This window comes from Salvia hispanica, chromosome 5 (genome assembly GCF_029641045.1).
Source record: "Salvia hispanica isolate PSC_SH4W2 chromosome 5, Shi_PSC_v1, whole genome shotgun sequence".
Lineage (NCBI taxonomy): Eukaryota > Viridiplantae > Streptophyta > Magnoliopsida > Lamiales > Lamiaceae > Salvia > Salvia hispanica.
The window spans coordinates 48,931,825-48,958,320 of record NC_142696.1 but is presented as its reverse complement, the minus strand read 5'-3'; the positions used below and the strand labels follow the sequence as shown (position 1 = coordinate 48,958,320).

Genomic DNA, 26,496 nt, shown 5'->3' with positions numbered 1-26,496 from the left:
TATCGGGCATCAGTGCTCCATAACTTAGGATTTCGCCCTCCGCCGGATTTGCAAGAAATTGACATACAAAAATCATCATCAACAACTTCACCACCATTGTGGCCATTTTTGTTTTATTTTTGGTAGATTGTTTTTGTAAAACTGATTTTGTTTTTGATATATATTTCTTGCGAATCCCCCTTTTACTTCCTAAGATGATTCTCTTAATAGAATTATTTAGTTGTAAAAATTATTGCCCCCTCTTTGTATTTGTGGTTCTTCTTGTGCTTATGATTATTCAAGACTATTTAGTGAAAGGAATTAAAGTGGTATGATCCATTGATTTGTTAGTTATATTTTTAAATCTTTGGGAAGTTCTCTCATATTACTAAAGATAACAAACTTGCACAAAAATAGAAACTTTCCAATTTATAACCACATAAACTTTCAACTAACTAAACTAACTCCACCTAAAATATCCTATATATAAATTCCACATCTTCTCAAAATTATCCAATTCATTCCCATTTCTTGCTCATAGAATCAAACAAAACTCTGAGGTAATAAAATAAAACAACTACAAAAAATTAGCAATGGCTGCATTTAGACCAAAAGTTTCAATGATTTTTTTGGTGGGAATGTTTGTTTGTTTGATCCTAGTAAAACAAGTTCATGCCATGGATCAACCCGGCCACAACATCCATGTTAATGTTGATCTTGCTAACGAGGACGCCGATGATAGCCGTAACGGTCACATTGGAAACCTGAAAAAGTTTGGCGACGAAGATTCCGGTGACGATGTAGAAGAAGTTACTGTTTTAGGACATTAATTAAGATATGTACATGCACATGCACGTACATACATATATTTATGTCTTTTATCTCGTGGGAACTCGTCTATTTTCTAATTGTTAATGACACATATAGATATGAGAGGTTGTATATTTTTCTTTATTTGTATCAAATTTGTGTCTTCTTGAATTATTTTCTTTAAGTACCGAGTTTGAAAATTTCAAAAGGTTTGGATTTGATTAGACTCCTTTCATTAATGTTGTAATTTGATGATCATTCGTACTATACCGTGAATAAAAGATTATTGTGAGCTTCTTCGTTATCATGAATCATATAACTATTTCAAGTTTTGAGAAAATATTCAGTGCTCAAGGCATACCCACTTGGCAATATAATGTGGTATGCCCACTCAATGTGGTATATCTTGACCACTGAATATTTTCTCATTTAAAATACTAATGAATGACTAAATAGTTTCTTATTAATTATGGCTAATTGTAAAGATAAAGCGGTTAGTAAATTATTAACCCCTATCAAATCCTATGTATTGGAAAAACTAGTACAAAATGATTAATTTTATACGGGGTAAATTGTTGGAAAAATTATGAAGGTTGATCAAATTTTGGAATTTCACAATTTTAAAAATCTGTCAGAAAATCATGAATTTTAGATATATTCGCAATCATTCCACCGTGAAAAAAATCTGATAACCTACGTGTAGTATATTATTAATGTTTTCCATTTAAACGATTATGCATAGACTACATGGTTTAATTCATCGACCGTGACAGTATATCATTGATGTTTTTCATTTAAACGACTATGCATAGACGACATGGTTTAATTCATCAACCAGGATTTTCATGTACTCGTATAATTTTCCGACTGATCCAAACCTCATAATTTTTCTTAAATTGTGGAATAAACTCGAATTTGGGTGGAAAATATTTATAATAATGTAAGGGCGAAACTGAAATTGATCAAATTCTCGGGGTGAAAAAGTGAAATAAAACCATACATTTATATTATCTGCTGCGGACTTCCCTACAGTAGATACAGTGGACTCTCTCGCTATGGACGTTCTGATCAGCTCAATCAACGTCCGGGAGCTTCTCTCCTCGCCGGAATCTCCTTCCTCGCCGCTGTCAGCGCCGGATCTCCGCCTCCTCATCTCCCGCCTCGATGCCCACTCCCTCCGGATCAAATCCACCGTCCAATCGTACCTCCTCTCCCACCATTCCGACTTCTCCGCCCTCTTCTCGAGCTGCGCCGACGTCGTTTCGAAGTCGGAGAATCTCGCCGAGGATTTCGCCGCGCTGCTGAGCCTCGCGTGCGATCAGCCGGTGGAGGCGGAGGTGGGGAGGATCGTGAGGGAGATTGTGGAGAAGAGGCGGGAGGCGCGGGAGAAGAGGGAGATTCTGGAGTTTTTGGGGGTGGTTTTGGAATTGGATCGGAAATTGGCGGTGGTTAGGGAGGATGTGAGGCGTGGGAGGGTGGTGGAGGCGGCGGAGGGGCTTAGGGAGCTGAAGGAAGCTCTTGGAGTGAAGGGCGGTGGCGATGCGAAGACCGCGGCGGAAGGTGAGCCGGCGGTTTATGCGATTCTCAGAAAGCAGTGGGCGGATTGTTTCGAGGAGGTGAATTGGAATTTTGCTTTGATTTGTGTGATTTGAGGAATTGGGGAAAGTAATTGAATTTGAGGAATTGGGGAAGTAATTGAATTTGAGGAATTGGGGAAAGTGATTGAAATTTCGCTAATGTTCATCTACATTGAAAATCAAATGCTTTTTGTGTTATATATGTATGGTTTTGCCTTAGTTAGATTGAAAACGAGTCTATAACATTTGAAAGGTGTGATCTTGAGCTAGTAAGCTTCTGCAGTAAGAGTTCTTCATTTCAATTTTGGAAAAGGTTGTTATTTGTGCTCTTATTATGATTTGCTCGGACTGAGAATCGACCTGTATATGTTGCTTTCTCGCTGCTTGTGGTGCAATTGACATTCGAACCTTACATTTTCGATTGACTGTGAGTAACGAAATGGTGATTTTATCCAAATTTATGATTTGTTTTTAGAGTCATTCAATTTGGATGTAGATTCAAGGGCTACTTCTGAGGTTTATGGAGAACGCTGTGTGGTTTGACCAGGATACAAACACGGTTCATGTAAAGTATCAGATAAGCGTTGATGGAATTAATGGTCTAGAGCTATCCACTATTATGAATGCTATGGATGTGAGTAAGAATTTTACTTAGTCCACACGGCGCTTCATCCTTCATTTGGCGAATATTCCCGGATTCGTTTTTTAGTGATACCTTTCTCTGCAATACCTAATATCCCTGATGTTTATGTAGGTTGCTGGGGTCCTTGATTATGGGCTTGCTAAAATTGCAGATCTGATCACGAAATACGTTTTTACACCGGTAGTGAGTTGCAAAGCAAATCCTGTTGTTGAAGAAGAAAACAGCCAGGAGTCTGACAATGTCAGAGAAGCAGTTCTTAAAATGGTTCCATCTGTTGAGCCCGAGGTACAAATTTGAAATCTGGCAACTAGAATTAGCTTGCATGTGAATTAAACCAATGCTTAAAAACTTTGCAACAATTATACACAGGGAAACAAGGTAGACGGTGAACTTATGTACTCCAACATCGTTCGGATCATTGATTTTTTCAGCAAATGTTTATGCTTCAACAATGGCTCTTGGATGTGCTGTTTTGGAAGGTTGACTTGGCCGAGGATGTCAGATATGATAATTTCAAATTTCTTGGCCAAGGTTCGTGTTTTAGTTGTCTTATATTCAACATTGGTTCATATCTAAAGAAATTGTTGAGAATATATGTGATGTCATAAAATGCTGTTTCCCTTGGTAAGAAGTTGGAGGATCTCAAAGTGTCGATTCTTGTTCCACCGTATCTTACTCATGAAATCCGTCCATCTGGTTTTCAGGTTGTTCCTGACGATGCTTCCAAGCTAGCCGAGTTTCAGCAAATCAGGAAACTAACAATTGATTTTGAGATCGCTTTGAAGGAACTTAAGTTCATATCTTCATCGAATGATAAAGATCATAAGCTGAGTAGTTTTGCTGACAATGTTGAAGTGCACTTTGCATCGAGAAAGAAAGTTCAAATATTGGCTAGGGCCAGAAATATGCTTCTGCAATCTGATTTCAGCCTTCCTCAGGTGAGTACATATTTGTAATCTTGTAAGTGTTTTCTGCTCGTCTGTCTGATTCAGCTGCGGTGTATTTGCCTGCAGGACTATGCTACGAGAACATCGCGGGCCAATAAAGAAGAGAGTGCTGATTCCAATCGTGTTATTTTGCTTTTTTCATCCGAAGAATGTGTGGTGTCTGTATCAGCTAAAGAACTAATGGAGCTTGTGCACCAAACCTTGAAGGTTAGTTGAGTATAATGATGTAATCGATGCAATCCCTATACTTTCTATTCGTTGTGCCCACACATATTCAGAATTTGTTCTGATTGGGGTGGTTATTGCAGGATGTATGTGTGTCACCTCCGAAAGTGGCATTGGAATTCTACCATGCTGCTAGAAATGCTCTAGTACTTTACGAAGCGATCATCCCCGTGAAGGTTAGTGCATAGAGCTTGTAGATAAAAAGCTGTCGATAATCAAAATACTCTGCTATCTTGCTCTATTTAGCTAAATTCCTTTGTACTGCGGTGAAGATTTTGCATATGATCATATTTATAAAAATTCAATGATTATGATAATATATAATGTAATGACATCTCTTCTTGATTTGTAAAGCTTCAAAGGCAGCTTGATACCATTAACCAGGCGGCTGTTCTCATGCACAATGACTGTCTTTACCTATCTCAGGAGATTCTTGGGCTTGCGTTTCAGGTAAGCAGGAATGCTTGGCCTGCAAATTGATTATTTTTCTTGCCATCGTCTGAAAAATTATACTAATACTGTCTGAATATATGCTGATGCTATCTGACTGAATGAATTCTGATTTTCTGCAGCTAACTGATTGTAGTTCATTTTGAATTGTTGAATTTATTTCAGCTCTGAAATAAGTAGTGATCAACCCAAATTGAATTTTTGTGTCTCCCCTATCTATGATCACCCAAGCTGTTGTCAACCACTATAATAATTTTTTTTAACAACTTTTCCGTAATGTGTCCCCCTTACTTTGAATTGCAGTATCGTCCATACTTTCCTAGTTCTATTAAAGACCTTGCTGTATTTATTGATTTGGCTCCCAAATTTCAACTCCTGGCTGAAGAAGTTTTGCAGCGTCAAATTCAGCTTGTTATGTCCAACTTAAATCAGGTACACTTTCTTGTTATGTTATGGGCTTCATAATGGTATTTTCTTTTATAAGTCTGATTATGCTATAATATGCTGTTGACTAGGCTATCGATGGAGCCAACGGATTCCAAAATACCCACCAAATAAAGCAGTTCGAATCTGCCAAATTTTGCATCGACCAGGTATTCCAGCACCTCTTTTAAATGAAAAAGCTTTGATGCCTTCCCCATGTTTTCATTTTCAAATCATTTCTCCTGTTTGAGACGTTGATTGGGTTTTGTGTTAGATTGCATTCGTAATTGAGAAAGTGCACATCATCTGGGAACCTTTGTTACTTCCTTCCGTTTATGAGAAGAGTATGACCGTGATTCTAGAGTCAGTCTTTACAAGACTTGCAAAAGAGATACTTCTTATAGATGACATGGCTGCCGAAGAAACATTGCAGGTGCGGTGCAGAACCTGATATATACTGTATATATATAGTTCATAGATGTATAAATTTCAACCTGAAGTATCTATCTCACTGGCTTTCCAAATACAGCTACAAAGACTGATTCAGCTGCTGTTCGAGCATCTATCCTCTTTACTCGAGCCCATGTTGGCCGGGGACGAGAGAGAGAAGTCACAAGAGGCTCAAAAGGACATGGATAATCTTATACTATCCATTCGGAAGCTGAGAAAGTTGGCCGGTGATAATTTTTTATCGATTATCGCACCATGTTTCCATTATAGCATACTACTTTTTTCTTACACTTTTTCCTGCATACTCCCTTAGAACTCTTGGATATGCCTCTGAAGTCCATTACCGATGCCTGGGAAAGCGGTGAACTTGCTGATTGCAACTTCAAAGCATCAGAGGTACAAAAACCCGTGTACATCTTAAACGGAAAGGAATGCTATTAATCACTGCCTCTTCCATTGCAGGTCAAAGATTTCATTCGAGCAATCTTTACAGATTCACCTCTGAGAAGAGAATGCTTGTTCAGAATAGAAAACACAAACTTAAGATGAAAGAAGAAAGGCGACCTCATTTGGATTCGCTGGCCGAACAGATCAAGACTTGAAGTGAATCAACGACCTCATAACCTGTGGGAGTCGGGAGGCGAAACAAGCTCTCTACAAAACGATGGAAAATGTGACCGCAGCGTCTAGAAGAGGCTTGTCCAAGAGTTACTCCACATTTCTGATTTAGCTCATTTTGTGATTTAGGTTTTTTCAAAAGAAAACAGTTTTGAGTATATGCAGTGATACAGAAATAGAAAATCCTATCCTTTTGTTTGAAAAAGTAATATGATCCACAGACTTGAGAAACTTTTTTCGTGCGTAAAAAAGCTTCATTCTTTGAGACGAACGACTCACTTATAGTGTCACGGACGGCCATAAAAAGCTTCATTAAGTGTTGCTATATTCACAATAACATATCTAAATTAATGTGGAATTCAATGTACACAAATTCTAGTTGGAACTAAAGAAGGCCATGAGAGGCTTATACACAAGTTGATTAGCATTCACAGCAGAGACAAAATCCAAGTGAGCATAGTTATCTATGTACTTCACCACAAGCTTATCGGGTTCATGATCCGACAGCACCCCAACGAGCGTCTGCACGTCTTTAACATCTGAGAGAAGATCCTTCCCTCCGTAACTGAGGAAGAGAGGAAGGTCATTTGGGATGCTAGTGATGTTGTAGTCCGGAGGCGTCGCCTGTCCATAGTGCTTGTTGTTGTCCCCATCACTTCCATAGTCGTACATTGCTATGGTCCCTTTCCTTATCACTAGCAAGACACCGGTAACTCCTCAGCTACTATTCGAGGTAAATAATTCAAAATAAAAAAAATAGGCGCGAAACTCTTGATCTTACTCTGTGCTAGATGGATCATGTTCTTTGTAGCTGTTGGTTGTTGGTGAGAGAGACTTGGTGTTGAAGAGTTCATACAACAATTAGGGCCTAAATTGAAGGTGAAAAAATTGAGAAAAAATTTGTGAGGATGTAAAACAATTTTATTTAACTTTTGTATTACCTGTAATAATATTTTCAAAATTGGAACAATCAATGTGGCTGCATATATCAGCAACAAGCTTGGAAGCAGGACCTCTGTCAAATCCAAATAAAAACAAATCAATCTCAAATTCCATAATAAATCATCAAAAATTTCATGATTTTCTCACAAAAAGTCCTATTTCCATTTCTACATGAAAGATAGATCTCTTATTGCTTAGATAATTTTTAACGCGTTACTCACCCTCCCGGAGCGAATTCTTTGACTCCCAACCAGTAAATCACCTGTCGAACGTCACAAGATTGCGTTTACACCGATGAAACACAACAACATAAGATGAAAGAATAAACTAGTACTAGTATTGAACTTACTTCAGCTGTGAAGATATCAGCAGCAGCTCTAGCAAGAGGAGATGGCATTTGCCCCATATAAGCTATGGGGCTAAGCAGTGCAGCTGATCTCACCATGCTCAAAACCTCGTGCCTCGAAAATGCACCAAACGCCATCAAAGTACCCTACAATCATCACACAAAAAAATAAAAAATCACAAAAAGTTGAGATAAAATGAGATGAAAAGAAAGAAAAAGTGTTTAGTAGCTACCAAGGAATGGCCAACATAGTGCAACTTCTGGCCGGTTTGGGAGTGCACGTAGTCGAACATGGCTGGGAGGTCGTAAGCTACTAGCTCGTCCCACGACCAATCCCAATATTCCTAATTAAAATTTCCAAATATTGGTGAGAAATGAGAATACACTTAGTATTTATTTGTGTATGTGTTACATTTAAGTTTGATTTTCACCGGATCATTAGGGCCGAGCGAGGTATGGCCACTGCTGTAGTTCGTGCCTCGCACGTTGCCCAACCATACGTCGAACCCGTTGTCCGCCAAGATGAACCCTAGAGACTCATCAGGAGACAGATCCAGCCATGTTGTGGCATCCTGTTTATGAAAATAAATAATTTTTTTAGCAATTAATCTGAAAGATGAAAACTTAGAGGGTTTGAGGTATCAACACTTATTAGGCCATGTTGGAGTAGAACGGGGGGCTTGGGCCCCCCCTTCGTCCCCGATCGCCCCATCGGAATCCTTTGCAAGCTCAGGATGAATCCATCTTTTGTAGTCACCTGATCAGTTATGGTAGAGTTAATAATTTCTAAATAAATCACCACTACTTGACTCATTTTGAATTTTGATTATTGGAAAGTTTATATAGCTTCATCTTGAAATCAATTTTTTGTAAGTGAAATTTTTTATAAAACTTATGTAATGAAGTCCATATATATTATTTAGTTAGTTAAAATGTCTACTCTCTCTTATACCAAAATAGAAAATGTAGTGTTTTCAGTTTTCTATCTACACCGATGTGGAACATTTGTTAGTTCCGTTTTTTCCAATACGAAAGACTATTTACGACACCGATTAATCATTACCAATTTCAACTACTAAATTTTTTTCAAACTACTAATAAATGGATAAAAACATAGTCTAATTACCTTATGTTCTTCACAGCTATAGCCTTGTGTCTTCACTATTAGCTCACAAATTCCATCTTTATTACTGGATTCCAATTTTTCTCTTGAAATCTGTGTTCCTCTACCTGCTGCTAAGACAGCAAACATAAGTAGCAACAAAGTTAAGGATGTCACTGTCTTCATCGCCATTTTTGTAAAAGAAATTGGTGATTGATCAATGGCTTAATTTCATGCCAATTTATAGGGATGGAAGCTCAAAATCTAATTGAATAAGAATTTATGTTATTATCATTACAAGATAAAATTCAGACATCGTTAGTGACACGGTTCCATGTGTTCATACTAAGCTAAAGACTCCACGATTGGACAACATGTATTATATATCAAGAACATTTAGTTTTTAAAGAAATTGATTCTTCTTCCCATATTTTAGGACCATGATACCAAAACATTGTGAATAACAAGACAATTTTGAAGTAAATCTAAGACCTTGAATTTCATTAGCCAAACTGGATCAAATAGAATTAATGGATCATTCATCATTACATGTAGATCGATATGATGGAAAAAGATTGGATAGGAACTCCCATTAAGCCTATTTTTTTCTTATATTAATATTAAATTAAAGTAAAAAAAACTTAACATTACGCCAAATACAATTTCAACATATAATGAGTTTAAATTATGTAAAAGTTATTAATTTGATATATCTATGAAACCAATCTCAAATTAAATTGTGTACATGATAGTTAAGTCTAGTGAGAGACACTCAATAATTTAATTTGGTTTTTAATGGGACATAAATGTGGATTTGTGTTCTCCAATATAGAAAGACAAATAGGTAAAGGAAGAAAACAAGAATGTAATGCAGGCATAAAATGCCAAGATTTATTTATTTATTATTAGTGATGTTTTAGGTCAATATCTAAGAAAGTTATCAAATTATTTGACTGATGTTGATATGGAAATGATTTATCAGTCAAATAAGATCCGAATATTACCATTGGATAAGGGCCCAATTCTCAATTCATAGTTTTTTTGTGTCGATGACTCGATATATTATTGTTAATCCATTTTAATTATATTTGGAGAATAATATTACCATTGTAATCCATTTATCCATTTTATTCGATCCGAGTATTACCATTTTAAATTTTATCCGCCAAAAATATTTCTTTTTATTTTTATTTCTTTTTCTGTGTATAGAATATTAATTACACGTAGTAGGATTAACAACATTCTTAATATTCTATACACAGAAAAAGAAATAAAAATAAAAAGGGATATTTTTGGCGGATAAAATTTAAAATGGTAATACTCGGATCTTATTAAGAATAAAATGGATAAATGGATTACAATGGATAAATTTTATCCGCCAAAAATATCCCTTTTTATTTTCGGTGTCGTTCAGTTGCTATGATTCATTATCGTATGATTATCCATCTATAATTAAGTTGTGAGATTTTTTAATTAGAGGGGATGGCTATGATTCATTATTATATAATTATCCATCTAGGTTTAAATTGTGAGATTCAATCTCATAAATCAAATATAATCGTATTCAGTCATGAGATATAATCTTTCAAACTAAATGTACCCTTAACGAAGTCAGCTTCTATCCATGTAATCGAACAACCACAAATTCCATAGTCGTAAATTACAACTTAAATTTTACAATGATACCATTTTCTTCCATTTTCTTTTCTTAGATCGATTATTCACTTACAATGTACACAAATTCTAGTTCGATTTAAAGAATTCCATCACAGGGTTGTACACAACTTGCTTAGCATTCACACCATAGACAAAATCCATGTGAGCATACTTTTCTACATAATGCACCACAAGCTTATCCCGGTCATGATTCGATAATGCCTCAATGAGCGTGTGCACGTCCTTCACATCCGAGAGGAGATCCTTCCCCCCGTAGCTCAATAGGAGAGGAAGATCTCTCGGGATGCTAGTCATGTCGTAAGCAGGAGGCTTCGTCTGTCCATAGTGCTTGTGATTTCCGCCTATGATGCCATAGTCGTACATCGCTATGTTCTTTTTCCTAATCACTGAATTAGACACGAGTTGATATTCGAGGTAAATAATAATAATAATAATAATAATAATAATAATAATAATAATAATAAAAATAGTTGCGAAACTTCTAGTCAGAAGTAACTCGCAACTGCTACTCGAGGTAAATAAAATATAAATAAAAATTAAAAAAAGAGGCATAGAATTAATTTTGATCTTACTCTGAGATAGATGAATCATGTTCTTTGTTGACGTTGGTTGTTGTTTATCAAAATTTGGTCTTGAAGTGTTCATACAACAATTAGGGCCTAAATTAAATGTGACGAAAAATTATTCAATTATAGTAGTATATCTTTCAATCATTTGATTAATGAAACTTTGCTTTACCTGTTATAAGATCCTGCACATTAAAACAGTTCATTTTGGTGCAGATATCAGCAGCGAGTTTGGAAGAAGGACCTTCTTTCCTACCCAAAATCCATAAGAATATTCCAAAATCATAAATTAATGTGTCACTATAATCAACAAATCAAATGGATAAAACAAAATTAATACTAATGTCAACATCTATATAAAGATCTATTCGAACTTCTACATATATGTTTAAAAGATGAGATTATCAAACAAGTTTAAAATTATTCAATTTATCAAAATAAATGGTCAATTAGATTGCTAATCTATTAATCATGTCACTCAAAGTAAACATCCTCTAAAATTGTTAACGTTGCTCGTTAATTTCTTACTCTTGTGTGTTGAATTTTCTGATTCCCAACCAATAAAACGCCTGCAACAAAAGGGTACATACATTCATCACTCATATAGTCATATGTATAAACCAAGTCAAGAAAAAAAAGTCACATAAACTAATAGAGATTATAATGATTGATTTTTTTATCAAAAGGATAAAAAAGAAAAGTGATTCATTTAAGTTTGGACATTAAAAAAAAGAATATGAATCAATTAACTTGTGACAGATGAAATATTTAAAAAAAAAAAAAAAAAAAAAAACTTACATCACCCAAGAATATATCAGCACCAGCTCTAGCAAGGGGAGATGGCAATTGCCCCATATAAGCTATGGGGCTAAGCATAGCAGCTGATCTCACCATCTCCAAAAGCTCGTGCCTCGAAAATGCAGCAAACCCCATCAAGGTGCCCTACAATCATCGTCACAAAGTTAAGAAAAAAAAAACATAATAAGTTAGTCGAACACAAAAAGTGTTCAAGGTTTAGAGTTCAGGGTTTATGGTATTACATACCAATGAATGGCCGACATAGTGCATCTTCTGCCCTGTTTGGCGGTAGACATGCTCGACCATGGTTGGGAGGTCGTAGGCTGCTAGCTCGTCCCACGACCATTCCCAGTATTTCTATGTTACCAAGCGCAAAATGAATTAGACTTAACTATCTATCTATTTTAAATGTTCATTTTAAGATAAGTAAAATTAATAGTAGGAGTACTATATCTTAAAGTATTTTAAATGTTCATTTAGTACTCATAAAATAAGATGTAATATGGATTCAAAAAAGAGAGAAAAAAGTAAATTGTTAGGCATGTTATAATGTAATATGGATTAATAAAAGAAAGAAAAGAACTTAATGATAAAGGCCGGTTAACCGGTACCGGATCATTAGAGCTAAGCGAGGTATGGCTACTACTGTGGGTCGTGCCTCGCACATTGGCCAACCAAACATCGAACCCGTTGTCCGCCAAGATGAACCCTAGAGCTTCATCAGGAGGCATATCCAACCATATCAATGCATCCTGTTTTTAAACATTAACAAAATAAATAAGTTTAAAATAAGTGTAATAATATTGTTTACATTACAAATGTACTAATTTATTAAAAAGTGAAGGGTTGGAAGTAGTAACGGTTAATATGCCGTGTTGAAGTAGAACCGGGGGCTTCGGCCCCCTCTTCTTCCCGGCTCCCGACCGCCCAGCCGGAATCCGCTGCATGCTAAGGATGTATCCATCTTCTGTTGTCACCTTCATCATACATACACTATTTTATTGAACACTATAGTTTGTAATAGTATGATTTATTGATGAAAAAAAATCACAAATTTTGACCTATTCTTTGTAATTTTGATTCCATTTTTTAATTAATAAGTTTTGAAAAGGGAGGATAAAAAGCGGCTAATTATTTTGTAATTGAGTGTACACATTGTTGAATTATTGACAAGAATGTCTTATCCCATCATTTAATGATTTTATCCCTCTCTATTAACTAGCTAGAAATGGGTTGGCGATGGAATCTATCCCATCATTTAATGAGTTTATTCGTTGCATCTCAAATTTGAAATTTATCAACTTTATCCACAATTTTTTGCAATTATAGAAACTATATCTTAAGTTTTATAACCTGTCGACGATATAGCAAAACTCAATCTTATTGCAGAACCATAGAATGTCGACGATATAGCAAAACTCAATCTTATTGCAGAACCATAGAATCACACCTGTAGATCATTTTTAAACAATATGGAGGTTATTCTTAGTTTGTTTTATGTCATGATAGTACGCATGACATAAAATAATCTAAAAAAATGACATTCGTATTTTTCAAATTTGAATTTATTTAAAATGACATAAAACAAACTGATAAAGTCTTATAATGACCTAAAACAAACTAACAATGACGGGTTCAGCAGTTCACCACTAAAAATTAGTTCGACATTGATTATAACAACCTATGTCAACCTTATCTAGATATTTGTTAATTTAACCAATCATTTCCCAATAATTTAAAAAATAAAAATAAAAATATTTTATACACAATCTATTTTTGAGAGAAAAATAATACTAGATCATCTTTCAAAGATTGATTATAAAATTAATAAAATCACAAGAAATCATATTGAAAAAACACTCCCCTTTAAAACACAAAACACACACACACACATACTTAATTTCTTACCTTATGTTCTTCACAACTATATCCTTGTGTTTCCACCACTTGCTTGCACATTCCATCTCCATCATTATTGGATTCCAATTCCCTTAACACCTTTGTTCTTACACCAGCTGCTAAGGCAGCAAACACAAGTAGCAACAAAATTAAGGATTTTGCTGTCGTCATCACCATTTTTTGCCACACTAAATATCTTCTCTCCTTTTTCCCTTTCTCCTACAATTTTTTGGTGATTAATTAATGGAGTTGCTGCCTTTTATAGGGAGTGAAAAACTCAATATCCTTTTTGAACAAAGAAGTTTATGTAATTAAATCTTGGATTCCATGTGCTCACACATATTGATACGTGCCAAACTCTACAGTTGGATCTGAGTATTATTAGGGAAATTTGTGGGGAAAAAAATTAATATTAGTCAAATTTTGGCATGTCCCGTAATTTTAAATATTAGCCATAAAAATCATAATAACATTTTTCTCAATTTTATCATGTAAAAATATTCGGATTTCATATTTCTAATATGATGTTGCTTTCACGGACATGTGTTTTAATTTGCTAATATAGTTGAGTTATTTGCTAAATGTATTAAGAAAATGATAAAATCCACAAGTGATCCCGTTCGTCATAGATTTTTTCGGATATAATTTCAACCAAATATATAATCCATGAGAAAATTGAGAAAAATGTTAAAATTCATTATTTTTATGGTCGATTTTTAAAATTATAGATGAGCAAGAATTTGATCAAAATTCTGGCAATTTGCCCTATTAGTTTTATCGAGAATTAAATTAATAAGAATTTGATTCTTCCTACAATATATATTTTGGGACCATGATTTGCATAATTTGATTGGCACTACAACAGAATTTGTTTAATAGCTCATTTTAGTGACACAAAGAGAGATGCCAAAAGTATTACTACTATCTTATTTTTGTATGTACATATTTTGGTTATATATATACAAATATATGGAAATTTTTTCGTGACAACCATTTAAGTAAACTTACCCCAAAGTTGTAATAAATATTTATATTTTTATATAAGTGTCATAATTTTGAGGTATATAACTAAACTTTACTAGCATCAAAAGTGTAATAATTGTTGTTTTTTTCCCTTTAAATGCAAAAACAATAAAAAAGCAAATCTTTTTTTCTTGCTCTCTCAAATCTAAATTGCACATTTAGTTTTTATATGCTTCTATTTTATCCCTTTTTTTTTTTGCTTCTATTTAATTGTTACACTTAACTATGGGGCTAGCTAGAGTGTGCGCTATGGTCTAAGCAACTGAGCCATACCAAACTAGTATTAATAAAATTAAATTATCAGGTTTGGTAAATGTACCATGTTTAGGATTTAGCTTGATTAATTGCTCTTTAATTCATTGCTTATTTTCTCATGAATTAATTGTACTCACTTCAAAACCTTACTTTTTTTTCAACTCTATGAAATTTAGAATAATGTAGAAGTTTAATTATAGTATTTATCGAAACGAACAACATAAAAAATCGAGAGACAAGTACTCAATAATGTATTAATAATGAATTTCGAAGTTCCCCTATGGAATAACTATACTCTTTAGGGCATTAAACACATTTTCTTTGCTTCATAAATCAATTTGTGCTTTGCTTTAAAAAGTTATGTAAAATAAGTTGTTATAACCATACATGTATATATATATACATCATCAGTTAATGATAATATAGAAAACGAAAATTAAACTACTTTGCTAACAAACATCATCGTCCTTATTAGCTTTTACCTCTTGCATCAAACTATTAAGTTGCTTTACGTTTCTTTGATAAAAAGGGGCCGAAGATATTATGTTTAAATAGTAAATGCAATATATTTACTAACTTTTTGCACAGCCTTGTTTGTGAAATAGTGATCTTACAATAGAGAGATTACGTTTAAATAGTAAATACAAATGATGTTATATTATTATCCTTTTTTGTTGGGAGAACAATAATCATGTGCTGAAAGGTCATGATTTTTTAATCCAATCTTTCTAGCATAAGTATCGATTTAGAAAATCAAAAATTCAAATCCAACACTTTTTAGGCCGAGTTGTCAAAACTAGACCTCGTAAATCATACGGATTGGATCATCATCATGACTTGATACCCCCAAACCCGAACATCATGAGTAGTGACAATAAGTGGGGTGAGTAAAATATTTATAATCTAAATAATCGAAAAGAAAACAAAACTTAATATATAATTTGAATTATATAATATATTTAATTCAAATTCAAATAATATTTTATTAAAATATTTATAACTTAATATAAATATTAATTGGGATATTTTTGCTTTTTCAATTTGGTCGGATTTAATTATTAATAATTAGGGTTTTGAGTTCAGATTTTTGGAAAATTTTGGTTAGTTCAAATTTATATGCCCACTTACACCTTTCATAATTCGTATTTAAGTCTAATTCAGTTGCTCAAATAAAAAAGGGGTACGTGAAGTGTTTAACCTTAGTCCTTAGCTAGCAAAAGACACAAATAACAACTTTCCATCCAATAAAGAAGGATGTTGATTTCCTTTCGAATATCATCTTCTTTGGCATGTGGTCTTTCGTCACCTTTACCTTCTTGTTTTATTTTTCTTTTTCTTGTTGTTTCTTATTGAAAATGAGGTGACGACACTAGCAATATATTAACCGAGTATATATTTTTAATAACTGAATAATCGAAAAAAAAAACGAGCAAGGTGTTTTTTGGTTAGTGATTGAACCGAATTTGGTTCGATTCGATTTCAATTCCTGGGATGAAGTGTTTTCTGGTTCGATTAACCGACCAATTATTAGCTCAATATTGCCTCATTTGATTCATAGACATTGCAAAGGTATGATCCTTTGATCAAGCTTTGGATCGATCAAGCCAATAAAATCCCAAGATTTTAGATCGAGAAAAAAATACAAAAGTCATAAAATACATCATTTATCAAAAAAAAAAATTATGCGTCCGCCCTAGAATATGCATCAAGCCATCAACTATTAGGGTTTATAAAAAAAAAACACCCTAAACATTTACGCACACGATCCACGTGGGTATACAGGTGTAAAAAACAAACAACAAAAATAAATACTTAAAACATTTCTATGATTCTATCATTAATGAAGCCTAAAGAAGTCTATGAGAGGATCATACACAACTTGTCTAGCATTTACAGCCCACACAAAATCAGCATGAGCATACTCCTCTCTATACTCCACAACAAGCTCATCTCCCCCACGGCCACGCAGGACGTCGAGCAGAAGCTCCACGTCCCTTGGCACCGAGAGGGCATCCGCCCCTCCATAGGCGAGGAGGAGAGGCAGATCACTTGGGATCCTCCTCATCTCATACGAGGGAGGAGTAGGCATCCCGTAGTGCTTCTTGTTCTCCTCCTCGTCTCTGTAGTCGTACTTCCTAATCTCCCCTCCTCTTACCACTAAAAAATCAACAAGCAATAAAATAAAAATGTATGTAACAAACAAGAATCAAAACAAGAATATTGAATTAGTACTAGATGGGATTCATGTCAAGTTTAAAAATCTATGAATCTTGAACTCAAAACAAGAACATTGAATTAGTACAATACTTGGCGTTAACGAGTCGAAACTACCTGTAATAGATGTCACGAAATCGGTGCAATCCACGGCTTTAACCTTGCACATGTGCAGTAGAAGCTCAACAACAGCTTTCCTTGATTTAAAAAAAAAAAACAAGTAGTTATGAACTAACCATTAATTTCATGGTACAAAAAAGTTGAGAAACAAACAAACAAACTGAGCTAATTATCTTATCTTACCCCCTAAGGTTGAATTCATTGATCTTCAACCAATGTAAAGCCTGTCAAAAAAAGAGTACAAATTATACTGAGAAATCCCAACAAAAAGAAATAAAAATTTGAAGGATTTATTTGAATTAGTTAGCTACCTCTGCAAGAAGAGTTTCTGCCCCAATTCTTGCTAGAGGTGAAGTGACTTCACCTAGATAAGCAATAGGGCTTAGCAATGCAGCTGATCTCATCATGCTCACTAAATCTCCATTCGAAACTGCAGCAAGAGCCATCAAACTTCCCTACAAATCAACGAGACTTTATGCAGTGTTGTTTTGTGAGTCGAGTGGAGAGAGATTTAAGGAAGAGAGAGCAGTGTTACAGTTTAGGAAATGTGTCGAACAAAGTGGGACGTCCCAAAAAAGGAAAGAGACGGAGGGAGTATATATCTTCACAGAACATAAATGCATGTTTGTACCTGTGAATGACCAACATAGTGAAGCTTCTGCCCTGTCTGATTATGAACATACTCAAACGTTGCAGGAAGATCATGTGCAACGAGCTCGTCCCATGACCAATCCCAGTAGACCTAGCAAGTATAAAACTCTCCATATGTTAGAAAGGGTCGATACACATTTAAATCATGAAGTTTGGTCAAATCTCGGCCACTCACATAAGATTTTGAAGCATTAACGAAGTTCAAAATTTCTTGAATCGTCCCATCGGTACACGTTTTGTCGTTTAGTGATGCTCAAAATGTTGTGTTTCATTACAATAAGTATTTTTTTTTCCTTTTCATTTCCTTTCTTTCCGTTTTTCTTCTTTTCTAAATTTAATGAAATAGCGTTGTTTTGAACATCAGAATTTGACAAAAGTTCACGATTTAAATGACTATTATTCATGTCACAAAACTATAACGAAAAAGTAAACGAAAGGAAAAGGAGCAAGAATGGTACTGCATCATCATGGCTAAGGGAAGTGTGTGTGCTCACGAGCCAGACGTCGAACCCTCCATCAGACAAGACCAGAGCCAGAGACTGGTCGGGTGGGCCAAGCAGCCACGACACCGCATCCTGCACCATATTTTGTCATCATTTTACTCAAAAACTAACAAAATTCAGCTTATTCCCAAATTCTTGCAATGATGATGAAAAAATATTTAGTATGATTGATCAAGCAAACCATGAGAAGTCCATGCTGTAAGAGGACTGTTGGCCTCTCTCCTGCTATCTTGCCTGATCTTCCATATGGGATATTTTGCAAGCTAAGAATGTATCCATCCTTAGTTGTCACCTAAAATAGTCATGCAATTTTTTATGTAAACACACAAAAAAAAAAAAAAATTACAAAATTAAATGTAATGACACATTACCTTATGCTCATGGCAAGGGTAGTTCTGTGGCTCCACAACTGCAGTGCAAAGGCCCTTGGCAGCGGCTGGCGATGCGTGTAAGCTAACATTATGTATGGTGTGGTGAGGTCTGCTCTTAACTGAAGAGAAACATGAAATGAACACAAGAAAAATGCAGATGAATGTGTCCATGTTTTTTCTAGGATTTGGTCCCTTTTCCACTACTACCATTGTTGGACCTTATCTTGATTTATAATTCAGACACTATGGATTCCATGTTTTGTGATCAAAATTACAAGAATGAGAGCAAGATTATGGATTTTGTTTATGCATGGTGTATGTTTAAATCTGATTTCTGATGTTTTCACAGAGATTGATTAGAGCTTTCTTATGTTTATCATTTGATTTAGTTCTTTTAGAACCAAATGAATTTAAGTTGAACACAATTGTTTATCTGATGCATGACCAGAAAATTGTTACATTTTTATGATAAAAGATAGAAATAGATAAGTTTATTCATTGTTGTTTGTTATATCCTTATTTCATTAACATTAAGATTATGTTTGTTATATTAACACAATTTTATGACAACGATGACCAGATTATGTTAACATACTAATTTTAGTAAAAATTATCAAATTTTTGAGAATTTGTAAATTTAACATGGATAATATATGTAACAATACACCATGCTAAACCAATTCACCAAATACCAAGACCCAAAAAGAAGGTGCTACATTATGAACAAATGTAACAAACATACCAAGTACTAATAAATAACTTTTTCAGATTGGAAACAATGAAGAGGTGAAGCAAAAGGTGCACAAATCAAGTTTAATGACAATGATTCAGCCTTTCTTGTATCAAAATCTTCACCTAGCTCAGGGTTAGCCTCCCTATTTACCCGAACACCGAAGTCACCAGCTATTTACACCTGTTTTCAGAGTTGTTCATCCAAAAACACTACCAAAAAAGCCAATCCATTGCATCAACAGAAGAACATGGATCCAGCAACATCCTTGTGGAGCCTGGGCATCTCAGGAACGGGGATGCTTCCAGTTTCTGTCACGCTATTCTGTCCAGACGATGTCTCAGACGAATCCTCAAACTTCACGAACTGAGCCATCTGCTCAGCTGCAAGATGTGCATAACATACCGGTGCCACTGTAAAATGCAGCCAGTGATCAATTGACATTTATAAAATAAATTTGCTAGAGGAAACATTATGGCAAGGGAGTTGAATACCTATGGAGATAGCAGCGGTACTTCTCTGGCAACTAGTGAGTATTAGGAGAAAAAACGGGGGAAATGTTAGCGGTATATTACTAAACCCATCTTTACTAAGGGAGGAAACGTTAAAGAGCCTGAAATCTTACACATATGACAGTGAATGGATCAGATTCTGCAGTTGATCAGGGGAGAAGCCAATCTCATCAAGCAAGACATGATAATGGGCAGGTCGAGAAGTTCCCTGACATTTATAACCATATGTTATGAATGATGGCAGGATTGGACAAGATCATTTTTATCTAAACAACTAATAGCAAAAGGGAGTGAAGGGGAAAAGGAAAACAAAAAAAAGAAAGAAAATGGAGGTGGGGTAATATCTTACTATCCGACCCGCCTGAGCACACATGTAAAAATCATAATTTCTAGGGTGAACAATCTTAGTATCCACAACAGTACCTGCAGGAAAGATGGAATTAGAGAGCTTATGTATTCTATTATTTGCAATTACGAAAGAGAATCAGAGTGAATAAACCAAAAAAACGGACCACATGGCACATTCTCTGGAGCTGAAGCTTGGAATAGCTTGGTATAGTGATTCTTTTGTGCCACTATCACAGTGAATTTTGGGATATCCGACTCGCCAAGATACTGATATGCCTGAAGTAGAAAAAGTTAAGGATTGCAAGCAACCAAAATAGTATGCCAGGCACATCATGATTCATGAGGTTTGAAATTCAGATACAATAGAAATTAAGATAACTCGACAAAATGATAGATTTGTGGTATTCCTTCAAAGACGTGTATGCTAAATTATGGTGTAAGTATAGTTTTTTGGCTAAATACTTTTCCTAATTTCCTTAAGGTGTCTTGGGCTGCCTAAAGTTTGTCGAGGAAAACAGTACAGTAGTTCCCTTCTTTGCTTGCAGGAAAGCACTTCTTATCTTTATTTTCCTAAGTTTTCTGCAGAATGATTTTCTGTTCTCTTCACGATTCACATATGTTGAAGCAGAAAACTAAAATCAGCTATAGCGCCATCAAAATCCCTACAGGATGTGACTGTTCAAATTGAAACTGAAAGACCATAATATCTACAATAAATAAAAGCAACGACAACTGCAGAAGCTCAATACGCAGTCGCTGGAAATCTGAGAAGAAAATCTACCTTGATCATTTGATCAAGCTCGATGTTTATAACCTGAGCAAACTGGGACTCGCTGACACCATCCCTGAGGGAAAGTGGATATACATTAGCGGTCAAAACAGAGACTATGGCAAAGATGCGCTGAGATTAATCTTTTTAGCCAAATCTAACACGGTGCTGCATCACTAAAAGGCAAATAAAACTTCCACCACAAGCATTCTTACCTGAAAACAATAATTTGAGTTGGTTTGCGTCCATTACTGGTTTTATAGAAATCCAAAAGTAATTCTCTGAAGAAAGTAGCAAAGCCATTGCTTCAGCATTTTTTATCTACTAGTACATAAAATGGATGAAAATTTGAAAACTTCTTTTGTATAATGCACCTCATGATACCATCATCATCCAGCCCATTTGCTAGTGGCTTGAACAAAGATTCAATCATCTCCATCTTTGCAGATTGAGTCCGAACAGCTGCTCTGTATTTTGATATCAATGGCCAGCTTCGTGATCCAACCACCTTATAGTGATGGAAAAGCAAAATGCATCAAAGTGTTAGGTATAAAGTAAATCATATCCCATGCACAATACTATAACAAGTTGAACAGGCAAAATATTACTGCAGCAACGGATGGAACATCATATCGACCAGGAGAACCATGTGAAACATCCATTCCCAGTATCATGGTTGGCTGATCTGTAATTAGTGGAATGCGATTGGAATGCTCTATTGCTAACAACGAGTTGGTTCCTCCTAGCTATAAATGAGATGGGAAAAATTCATAACAAAGTCACATGGCATAGGATATGGCCAAAAAACGAGTTATTATTTGAGGTTTTATTGGCTTGATACCTTGGTATTTATTTTGAGAAGTACATTTGTTAGGTAGTGGTCAGTGATCTTGATAGGAGAAATGCATTGGGTTACAATACCCATGTCGATCAGACATTTTTTCTTCCAAGGCCCTACAACAAGATTATAAACTAAATAGCTAATAACTTTAGTTAGAAACTGTTTATCCTGGAAATGGGGACTGCATAGTTACTACCATAAATATCACAATTTTTCGGTTCTGGCAAAACACAAAGCAAAAATTCAGGAGAACCAGGCAGCTTAGCCATAATATGCTCGAACATCTTCTCTACACGTATGACAGGGCTAAATCTTCTGCACTGGGGATCTTCTTCAATAATTGTATATGGGCGTTCAATTTCCTATATAACCAAAATGAAGGAGATAAAAGAATGCATATATAAAAACTAAGAAAAATAATAGAGAAGCAGATAATACACCATACAATGCCTTTGTTCCTCCCACAGTTGATCAGTTCACGTGAAAGATGACTAGTTTCACAGCGTCCAGAGAAATTAACAAGTGCCCATTCTTGAATATGCTGGGCCTTCAGAAGTTTCTTCAGATATCAAAGCCAGAGAATTAGTTGAAAGTTCAGAGAATGTATTTGAGTGTTCTAACAATACAAAATCTGATTTCATAAGGCAGGTTATCAAAAGTAATGCCCAAGATTATACCTTATTATTGAAGTTCCACCGACCATTTTGGGGTAAGAAATCTTCATTATTTCCAAACTTCAACTGTAGGTGAAAGAGATACAAGGTGTTATAGTTACATGATTCATCGGTATAACACAAAAACTACCTTTGGTGCTTCAAGGACCCGTCCATCTATTCGAGTAAGCTCCTTTTCAATTGATATTCCACAAGAGGCAAGGAGTGGATCTTCGTCGTACTTGTATTTTGTCATAGCCTGGAAAAATTCAAAAAAATAAATCACCCTGCATTACAATAAAAGAAGAAAAAGTAATAATACATAAGTAGAAGAATTTACATCAGTTACAACTTGAATTCTCTCAGGTGGCTTTTGTCTTGATTTTTCAACTAGGGATGATCTCTGGATCACTGATAACGCTTTTGTATATCTCTGAAGAGAGACTAGAGAACAGAGCTAGAAAATTCAGAGAGAAAACATGATTAAGTTTCTTGATGATCACATTCAGAGTTCAGAAGAGAACAAAGAGATAAATTTCCACCTCTAATGGCAGATATTTTGGTCGTTTTGGTTTCCCAACATCAAGGCATGGCATGTATGCTGAAGATTTAATTTCAATATTTCGGTGTGTAACAAAATACTCATAAACAGTAATTTCAAGGGCCTCGTCACTGCCTCCAGTATTGCTACCATTTTTTACTTTCAAGGAAAAACTGAAAATATAAATATATGTCAAATGGTTCAGCAAAGAGGGAAAAGAAAAATGGCTCAGGTAGATATTTACAAACTTACAACTGCTGGTTGCATGGTTTCTCACTCAAACCTATAATCTTGAACTCCGTATTACTATGAATTGCTTTGATCCTCATATTCTTGAGCATCTTTTTTGCCTGTGCTTCAATTTCCATACCATAAACAAGCAGATCAAAATGGTAAAAGTATAGCTACAATATGCATTGGAATATATTTATACCTTTACCCAGTCAATATAGCGAAGGTCCTTCACATTTTGGTTGGCAAGAAGGAAATCCACAACAGGTCCTGGTTTCAAGATCATGGTTGTTGATACATCTGAACAAGAGATTTTGAGGCATTATTTCTTCAAGAAGCATTGCATGCCAAACATACAATTGTGCAAAGAAAAAGCAGGTTGATTGGTACCCATATTTAGAGATAAACCATCAAGAGTTGGACGAAAGCTAGAATACAGTCCACGTATGCCTGTCACACCCCCTCCAACATCAATGAACATCCGTGAGTCATCATGAAAAAATGATTGTTCAACCAAAAGACAGCCGCTGCATCCAATTTTTACCATTTAGGAAGCTGCTAACAACTAAATGAATGCAATCCATGAGGTAGTGTGGTTTACCGATTAGCTGCTTGTTGCCTTAAAATGATGTCTAAAACTCTCAGAGCATCTTGGACATATTCTGTTTCAGCTCCTTTAAGGGCAAGTGATAAGGATTTCAAGGGTATCTTAGCAGCATAGCTGATCTCTACCTTGAATGTTTTTGACTGTAGAGTGTGCTTAGACCTTTTGCTAGGCTCAGTCGGGCACCCATTATTGGAAGGGCTGCCGCTACTACACAGTAGATGAATCTCACTAGTTCAGGCAATACCAATAAAAGATAAATGAAAACGACGAGACACAAGCAATACGAGTTCTGATAATGATGTTACCTCTTAGCAGTAGATTCGTCAAGAATGACTGTAAATTCCAACTTGTTCTGTGGTAAGGGCCCCACTGTAAACATACTCTTTTCCCCATCATATGCAAACCGCTTTTCAGCAAGTTCAGAAGAGTATGTTTGGTAAAGTTTATCAATGACTTTCCATCCAATTAACTTGTTTTCAACAGCCATATTATCCTCATAACTTATGGAAACCTGAAGTAGGAATGATATGTTATATGCATACTATATGTTGTAATAAATTTGAAAGAAAGAAAGGGCATTGACTGTACACTGTATTGGTAAAAAATCTCATTTGGACTTTTGATGGAAACTTTGAAGTGATTTGCAAGCAAAGAGACATGTCTTCCAGAAGTTCCAAATCCAGGCCGTGTCATTATGGACTTCTTGGGAAGCTCTGCACCTTCTACCTTAGTTGGCGGCGGTAGTTCCTTTTCCATTTTTGTATCTTGAACGGGTGGACTAAGATAAAACAGAATGATCAGTGAACGGGTACACTTGTGGAAATAAATAACAGACAGAAGAAAAGGTACTACAAGATAACAGAATTATTCAAACATTCAGCTAGCAGTTAAGATTACAAATTACCATATGCATCGCAAGCAGCCTGACCAACAAAAATACCTGACCCACTTTACCCAACCCAAATAACCAAGTCTCAGTCCTCAAAGATGTTTAAACAGAATTCTAATGAACATATAGTATACATAGACCGAAATCGCTCATCAAACAATCCAAACACAGCATATTAATAACATGGTGTTGATCCGGCAAATTCACATGATCTCAATTATGGAAAAAGAAACACATTTAATATCTATGCAAATTAGCATAATCTAAGTACCTAACCACTAATACACAAGCACAAGACTTTAAAAAAAATGCCTCGATTTGCACTTTGCAGGCTACAACGAGCGAGCAGAATCAATCTAAAGCACCGATTTATCAAATTTTCTCCATCGCAAAAAAAGGGGGAAACTTTCTAGAGGAACCAAAACATGCACACACAGTAATCAAATGTAGGTCAAAAAAACAGCAACGCATAGAGGGAAACAGAAACAAAATTTGAGGGGCAAAAAATTCAAAAACGCGAGCAGCAGTAAATTCGACTAAGCAACATGCAATCCAACACAAAATCATGACTGCACAGTTACAAAATCAGTACATGGATAAGCATATGCAGATGTATGTATTTAGCTCACGATTTAAGTAATGCCACAAACAATTAAAGCTCGGCGGAAAAAATCACGCGATTGAACAAACTAGAGAGAGAGATTCACCGGAGAGACGAAATTAGAGGATACCTAGCTGAAATTCCGAGCGCGAGAGGGGAAGTAGAGACACGGCGGCGAAGGGAGAGTGTGCTTTTTGGGGCCGCGTTTGCTGCTCCGACTGATTTTCTCTCTCAACGCTACTGTGTCTGTCAGTACTCTTTCACTCCCTATGAAGAGAGAGAAAATGGAGGGAAATGAGAAATAGGTCACTATTTATAATTTTGATAAAAAAATTATAAAATAAAAAAGTTGAAATTTTAGGGTTGTTTACACTATTTTTTTATCCAACAACTTTATTTTGTTATTAGATCATCCACATTAGGGGCGCAGCCGCGGGCGCCTCGATCGCGGCTAAGTCGCGGCTGTTTATTGTGGTGGAAGAGGCCGCCCCAGAGGCGGACAGCTTTTGTGGGGCGGATGGGCTTTCGCCCCGAATGCGCCGAGGACGAGCCGGAGGAGAGAGAAACGCGGCGGCCGCCGCGGCTATCTATTGCACGGCGAAAGCGCCGCAGCGGTCGCCGATTTCCAATTTTTTTTTTATTTCGAATTTTTAATTGTTTTTTTTTGCTTATTTTTATAAATATCCCACCAAAAGTGAAATGTGGCTAACAAAAGTGTCTACTATTGATGCGGAAACTTTTTTTTGTGACCGTGGACAAATCAAAAGTGGCTATGGACAAAAAAAGAGAAGTGTCCAGAGAAAGTGTCCTATTATGGATGCTCTTACTCCCTCCGTCCCCGATTAAGAGTAACACTTTGACCGAGCGAGAGTTTTAAGAAATGTAAAGAAAAAATTGGTTGAAAAAGTTAGTGGAATGTGGGACCCAATATTTTATATTGGTTTTATAATAAAATATGAATGAATTGAGTTAGTGGAATATGGGACTACTTACTATATATGGTAAAAATGAAGTGTGACTCTTAATTGGGGACAGACTGAAATGGAAAAGTGTGACCTTTAATTGGGGACGGAAGGAGTATAATCTTGTACTCCCATTGTTAATTATTTTATTGTACTGAATTGAGTTGATCCGTGCTTTAGTACTTTGATTCATGATAGTCTTGTGCGTTGCAAAATTATTTAA

General features: G+C 35.5%; 4 protein-coding genes and 1 pseudogene across 6 annotated transcripts; 1 reads left to right on the top strand and 4 right to left on the bottom strand.

Annotated features, from left to right (window-relative positions):
* The first annotated feature begins 1,809 nt into the window (after nucleotides 1–1,809).
* ATZW10 (centromere/kinetochore protein, putative (ZW10)) lies at nucleotides 1,810–6,387 on the top strand. The gene is made up of 14 exons (XM_048087326.2): nucleotides 1,810–2,405; nucleotides 2,863–3,000; nucleotides 3,121–3,294; nucleotides 3,379–3,540; nucleotides 3,714–3,947; nucleotides 4,023–4,163; nucleotides 4,265–4,357; nucleotides 4,536–4,631; nucleotides 4,935–5,063; nucleotides 5,147–5,224; nucleotides 5,329–5,487; nucleotides 5,584–5,731; nucleotides 5,818–5,900; nucleotides 5,967–6,387. The coding sequence occupies exons 1-14, from the start codon at nucleotides 1,845–1,847 to the stop codon at nucleotides 6,051–6,053; spliced, it is 2,283 nt and encodes a 760-aa protein (XP_047943283.2). The 5' UTR covers nucleotides 1,810–1,844; the 3' UTR covers nucleotides 6,054–6,387.
* Nucleotides 6,388–6,497: 110 nt separating this feature from the next.
* LOC125186482 (triacylglycerol lipase 2-like) lies at nucleotides 6,498–8,704 on the bottom strand. Its single transcript, XM_048082852.2, has 9 exons — nucleotides 8,537–8,704; nucleotides 8,057–8,167; nucleotides 7,842–7,982; nucleotides 7,644–7,754; nucleotides 7,414–7,557; nucleotides 7,286–7,326; nucleotides 7,064–7,137; nucleotides 6,904–6,990; nucleotides 6,498–6,817 (listed from the first exon to the last, which is right to left on the bottom strand). Exons 1-9 carry the CDS (start codon nucleotides 8,702–8,704, stop codon nucleotides 6,498–6,500), a joined length of 1,197 nt encoding a protein of 398 aa, XP_047938809.1.
* Nucleotides 8,705–10,139: 1,435 nt separating this feature from the next.
* LOC125191219 (triacylglycerol lipase 2-like) lies at nucleotides 10,140–13,687 on the bottom strand. The gene is made up of 9 exons (XM_048088729.2): nucleotides 13,462–13,687; nucleotides 12,414–12,530; nucleotides 12,165–12,305; nucleotides 11,800–11,910; nucleotides 11,554–11,697; nucleotides 11,284–11,324; nucleotides 10,928–11,007; nucleotides 10,762–10,848; nucleotides 10,140–10,575 (listed from the first exon to the last, which is right to left on the bottom strand). The coding sequence occupies exons 1-9, from the start codon at nucleotides 13,627–13,629 to the stop codon at nucleotides 10,256–10,258; spliced, it is 1,209 nt and encodes a 402-aa protein (XP_047944686.2). The 5' UTR covers nucleotides 13,630–13,687; the 3' UTR covers nucleotides 10,140–10,255.
* Nucleotides 13,688–16,567: 2,880 nt separating this feature from the next.
* Nucleotides 16,568–18,760, bottom strand: LOC125188085 (triacylglycerol lipase 2-like; annotated as a pseudogene).
* Nucleotides 18,761–19,261: 501 nt separating this feature from the next.
* AGO6 (Argonaute family protein) lies at nucleotides 19,262–25,584 on the bottom strand. Of its 3 annotated transcripts, none has more exons than XM_089059612.1 (23): nucleotides 25,442–25,584; nucleotides 24,410–24,599; nucleotides 24,127–24,332; nucleotides 23,816–24,028; nucleotides 23,605–23,741; nucleotides 23,417–23,514; nucleotides 23,236–23,333; nucleotides 22,985–23,156; nucleotides 22,783–22,899; nucleotides 22,594–22,701; nucleotides 22,467–22,529; nucleotides 22,235–22,348; nucleotides 21,986–22,151; nucleotides 21,790–21,902; nucleotides 21,557–21,694; nucleotides 21,323–21,456; nucleotides 21,164–21,229; nucleotides 20,961–21,024; nucleotides 20,344–20,455; nucleotides 20,181–20,254; nucleotides 19,945–20,039; nucleotides 19,814–19,845; nucleotides 19,262–19,732 (listed from the first exon to the last, which is right to left on the bottom strand). In XM_089059612.1, exons 2-23 carry the CDS (start codon nucleotides 24,575–24,577, stop codon nucleotides 19,557–19,559), a joined length of 2,664 nt encoding a protein of 887 aa, XP_088915738.1. In that variant the 5' UTR covers nucleotides 24,578–24,599; nucleotides 25,442–25,584; the 3' UTR covers nucleotides 19,262–19,556. The 3 variants fall into 3 exon arrangements, with proteins under 3 accessions (XP_088915738.1, XP_088915740.1, XP_088915741.1); XM_089059614.1 differs by having other exon boundaries at nucleotides 23,816–24,025; XM_089059615.1 differs by having other exon boundaries at nucleotides 23,816–24,019.
* Nucleotides 25,585–26,496: the final 912 nt, after the last annotated feature.

Coding starts and splice junctions, on each gene's coding strand:
- ATZW10 (XM_048087326.2), top strand. CDS start 1,845: ATGGACGTTCTGATCAGCTCAATCAACGTCCGGGAGCTTCTCTCCTCG. Junction 3,541..3,713: donor TTTCAAATTTCTTGGCCAAG/GTTCGTGTTTTA, acceptor TCTGGTTTTCAG/GTTGTTCCTGACGATGCTTC. Junction 5,732..5,817: donor GAAGCTGAGAAAGTTGGCCG/GTGATAATTTTT, acceptor ATACTCCCTTAG/AACTCTTGGATATGCCTCTG.
- LOC125186482 (XM_048082852.2), bottom strand. CDS start 8,704: ATGGCGATGAAGACAGTGACATCCTTAACTTTGTTGCTACTTATGTTT. Junction 7,327..7,413: donor CTGATATCTTCACAGCTGAA/GTAAGTTCAATA, acceptor GACGTTCGACAG/GTGATTTACTGGTTGGGAGT. Junction 6,991..7,063: donor TTTTGAAAATATTATTACAG/GTAATACAAAAG, acceptor CCTTCAATTTAG/GCCCTAATTGTTGTATGAAC.
- LOC125191219 (XM_048088729.2), bottom strand. CDS start 13,629: ATGGTGATGACGACAGCAAAATCCTTAATTTTGTTGCTACTTGTGTTT. Junction 12,531..13,461: donor ATAGTTGTGAAGAACATAAG/GTAAGAAATTAA, acceptor TGTATGATGAAG/GTGACAACAGAAGATGGATA. Junction 10,576..10,761: donor CATGATTCATCTATCTCAGA/GTAAGATCAAAA, acceptor TGTCTAATTCAG/TGATTAGGAAAAAGAACATA.
- AGO6 (XM_089059612.1), bottom strand. CDS start 24,577: ATGGAAAAGGAACTACCGCCGCCAACTAAGGTAGAAGGTGCAGAGCTT. Junction 22,900..22,984: donor CAAAATATCTGCCATTAGAG/GTGGAAATTTAT, acceptor TGAATTTTCTAG/CTCTGTTCTCTAGTCTCTCT. Junction 22,152..22,234: donor GTGGGAGGAACAAAGGCATT/GTATGGTGTATT, acceptor TTGGTTATATAG/GAAATTGAACGCCCATATAC.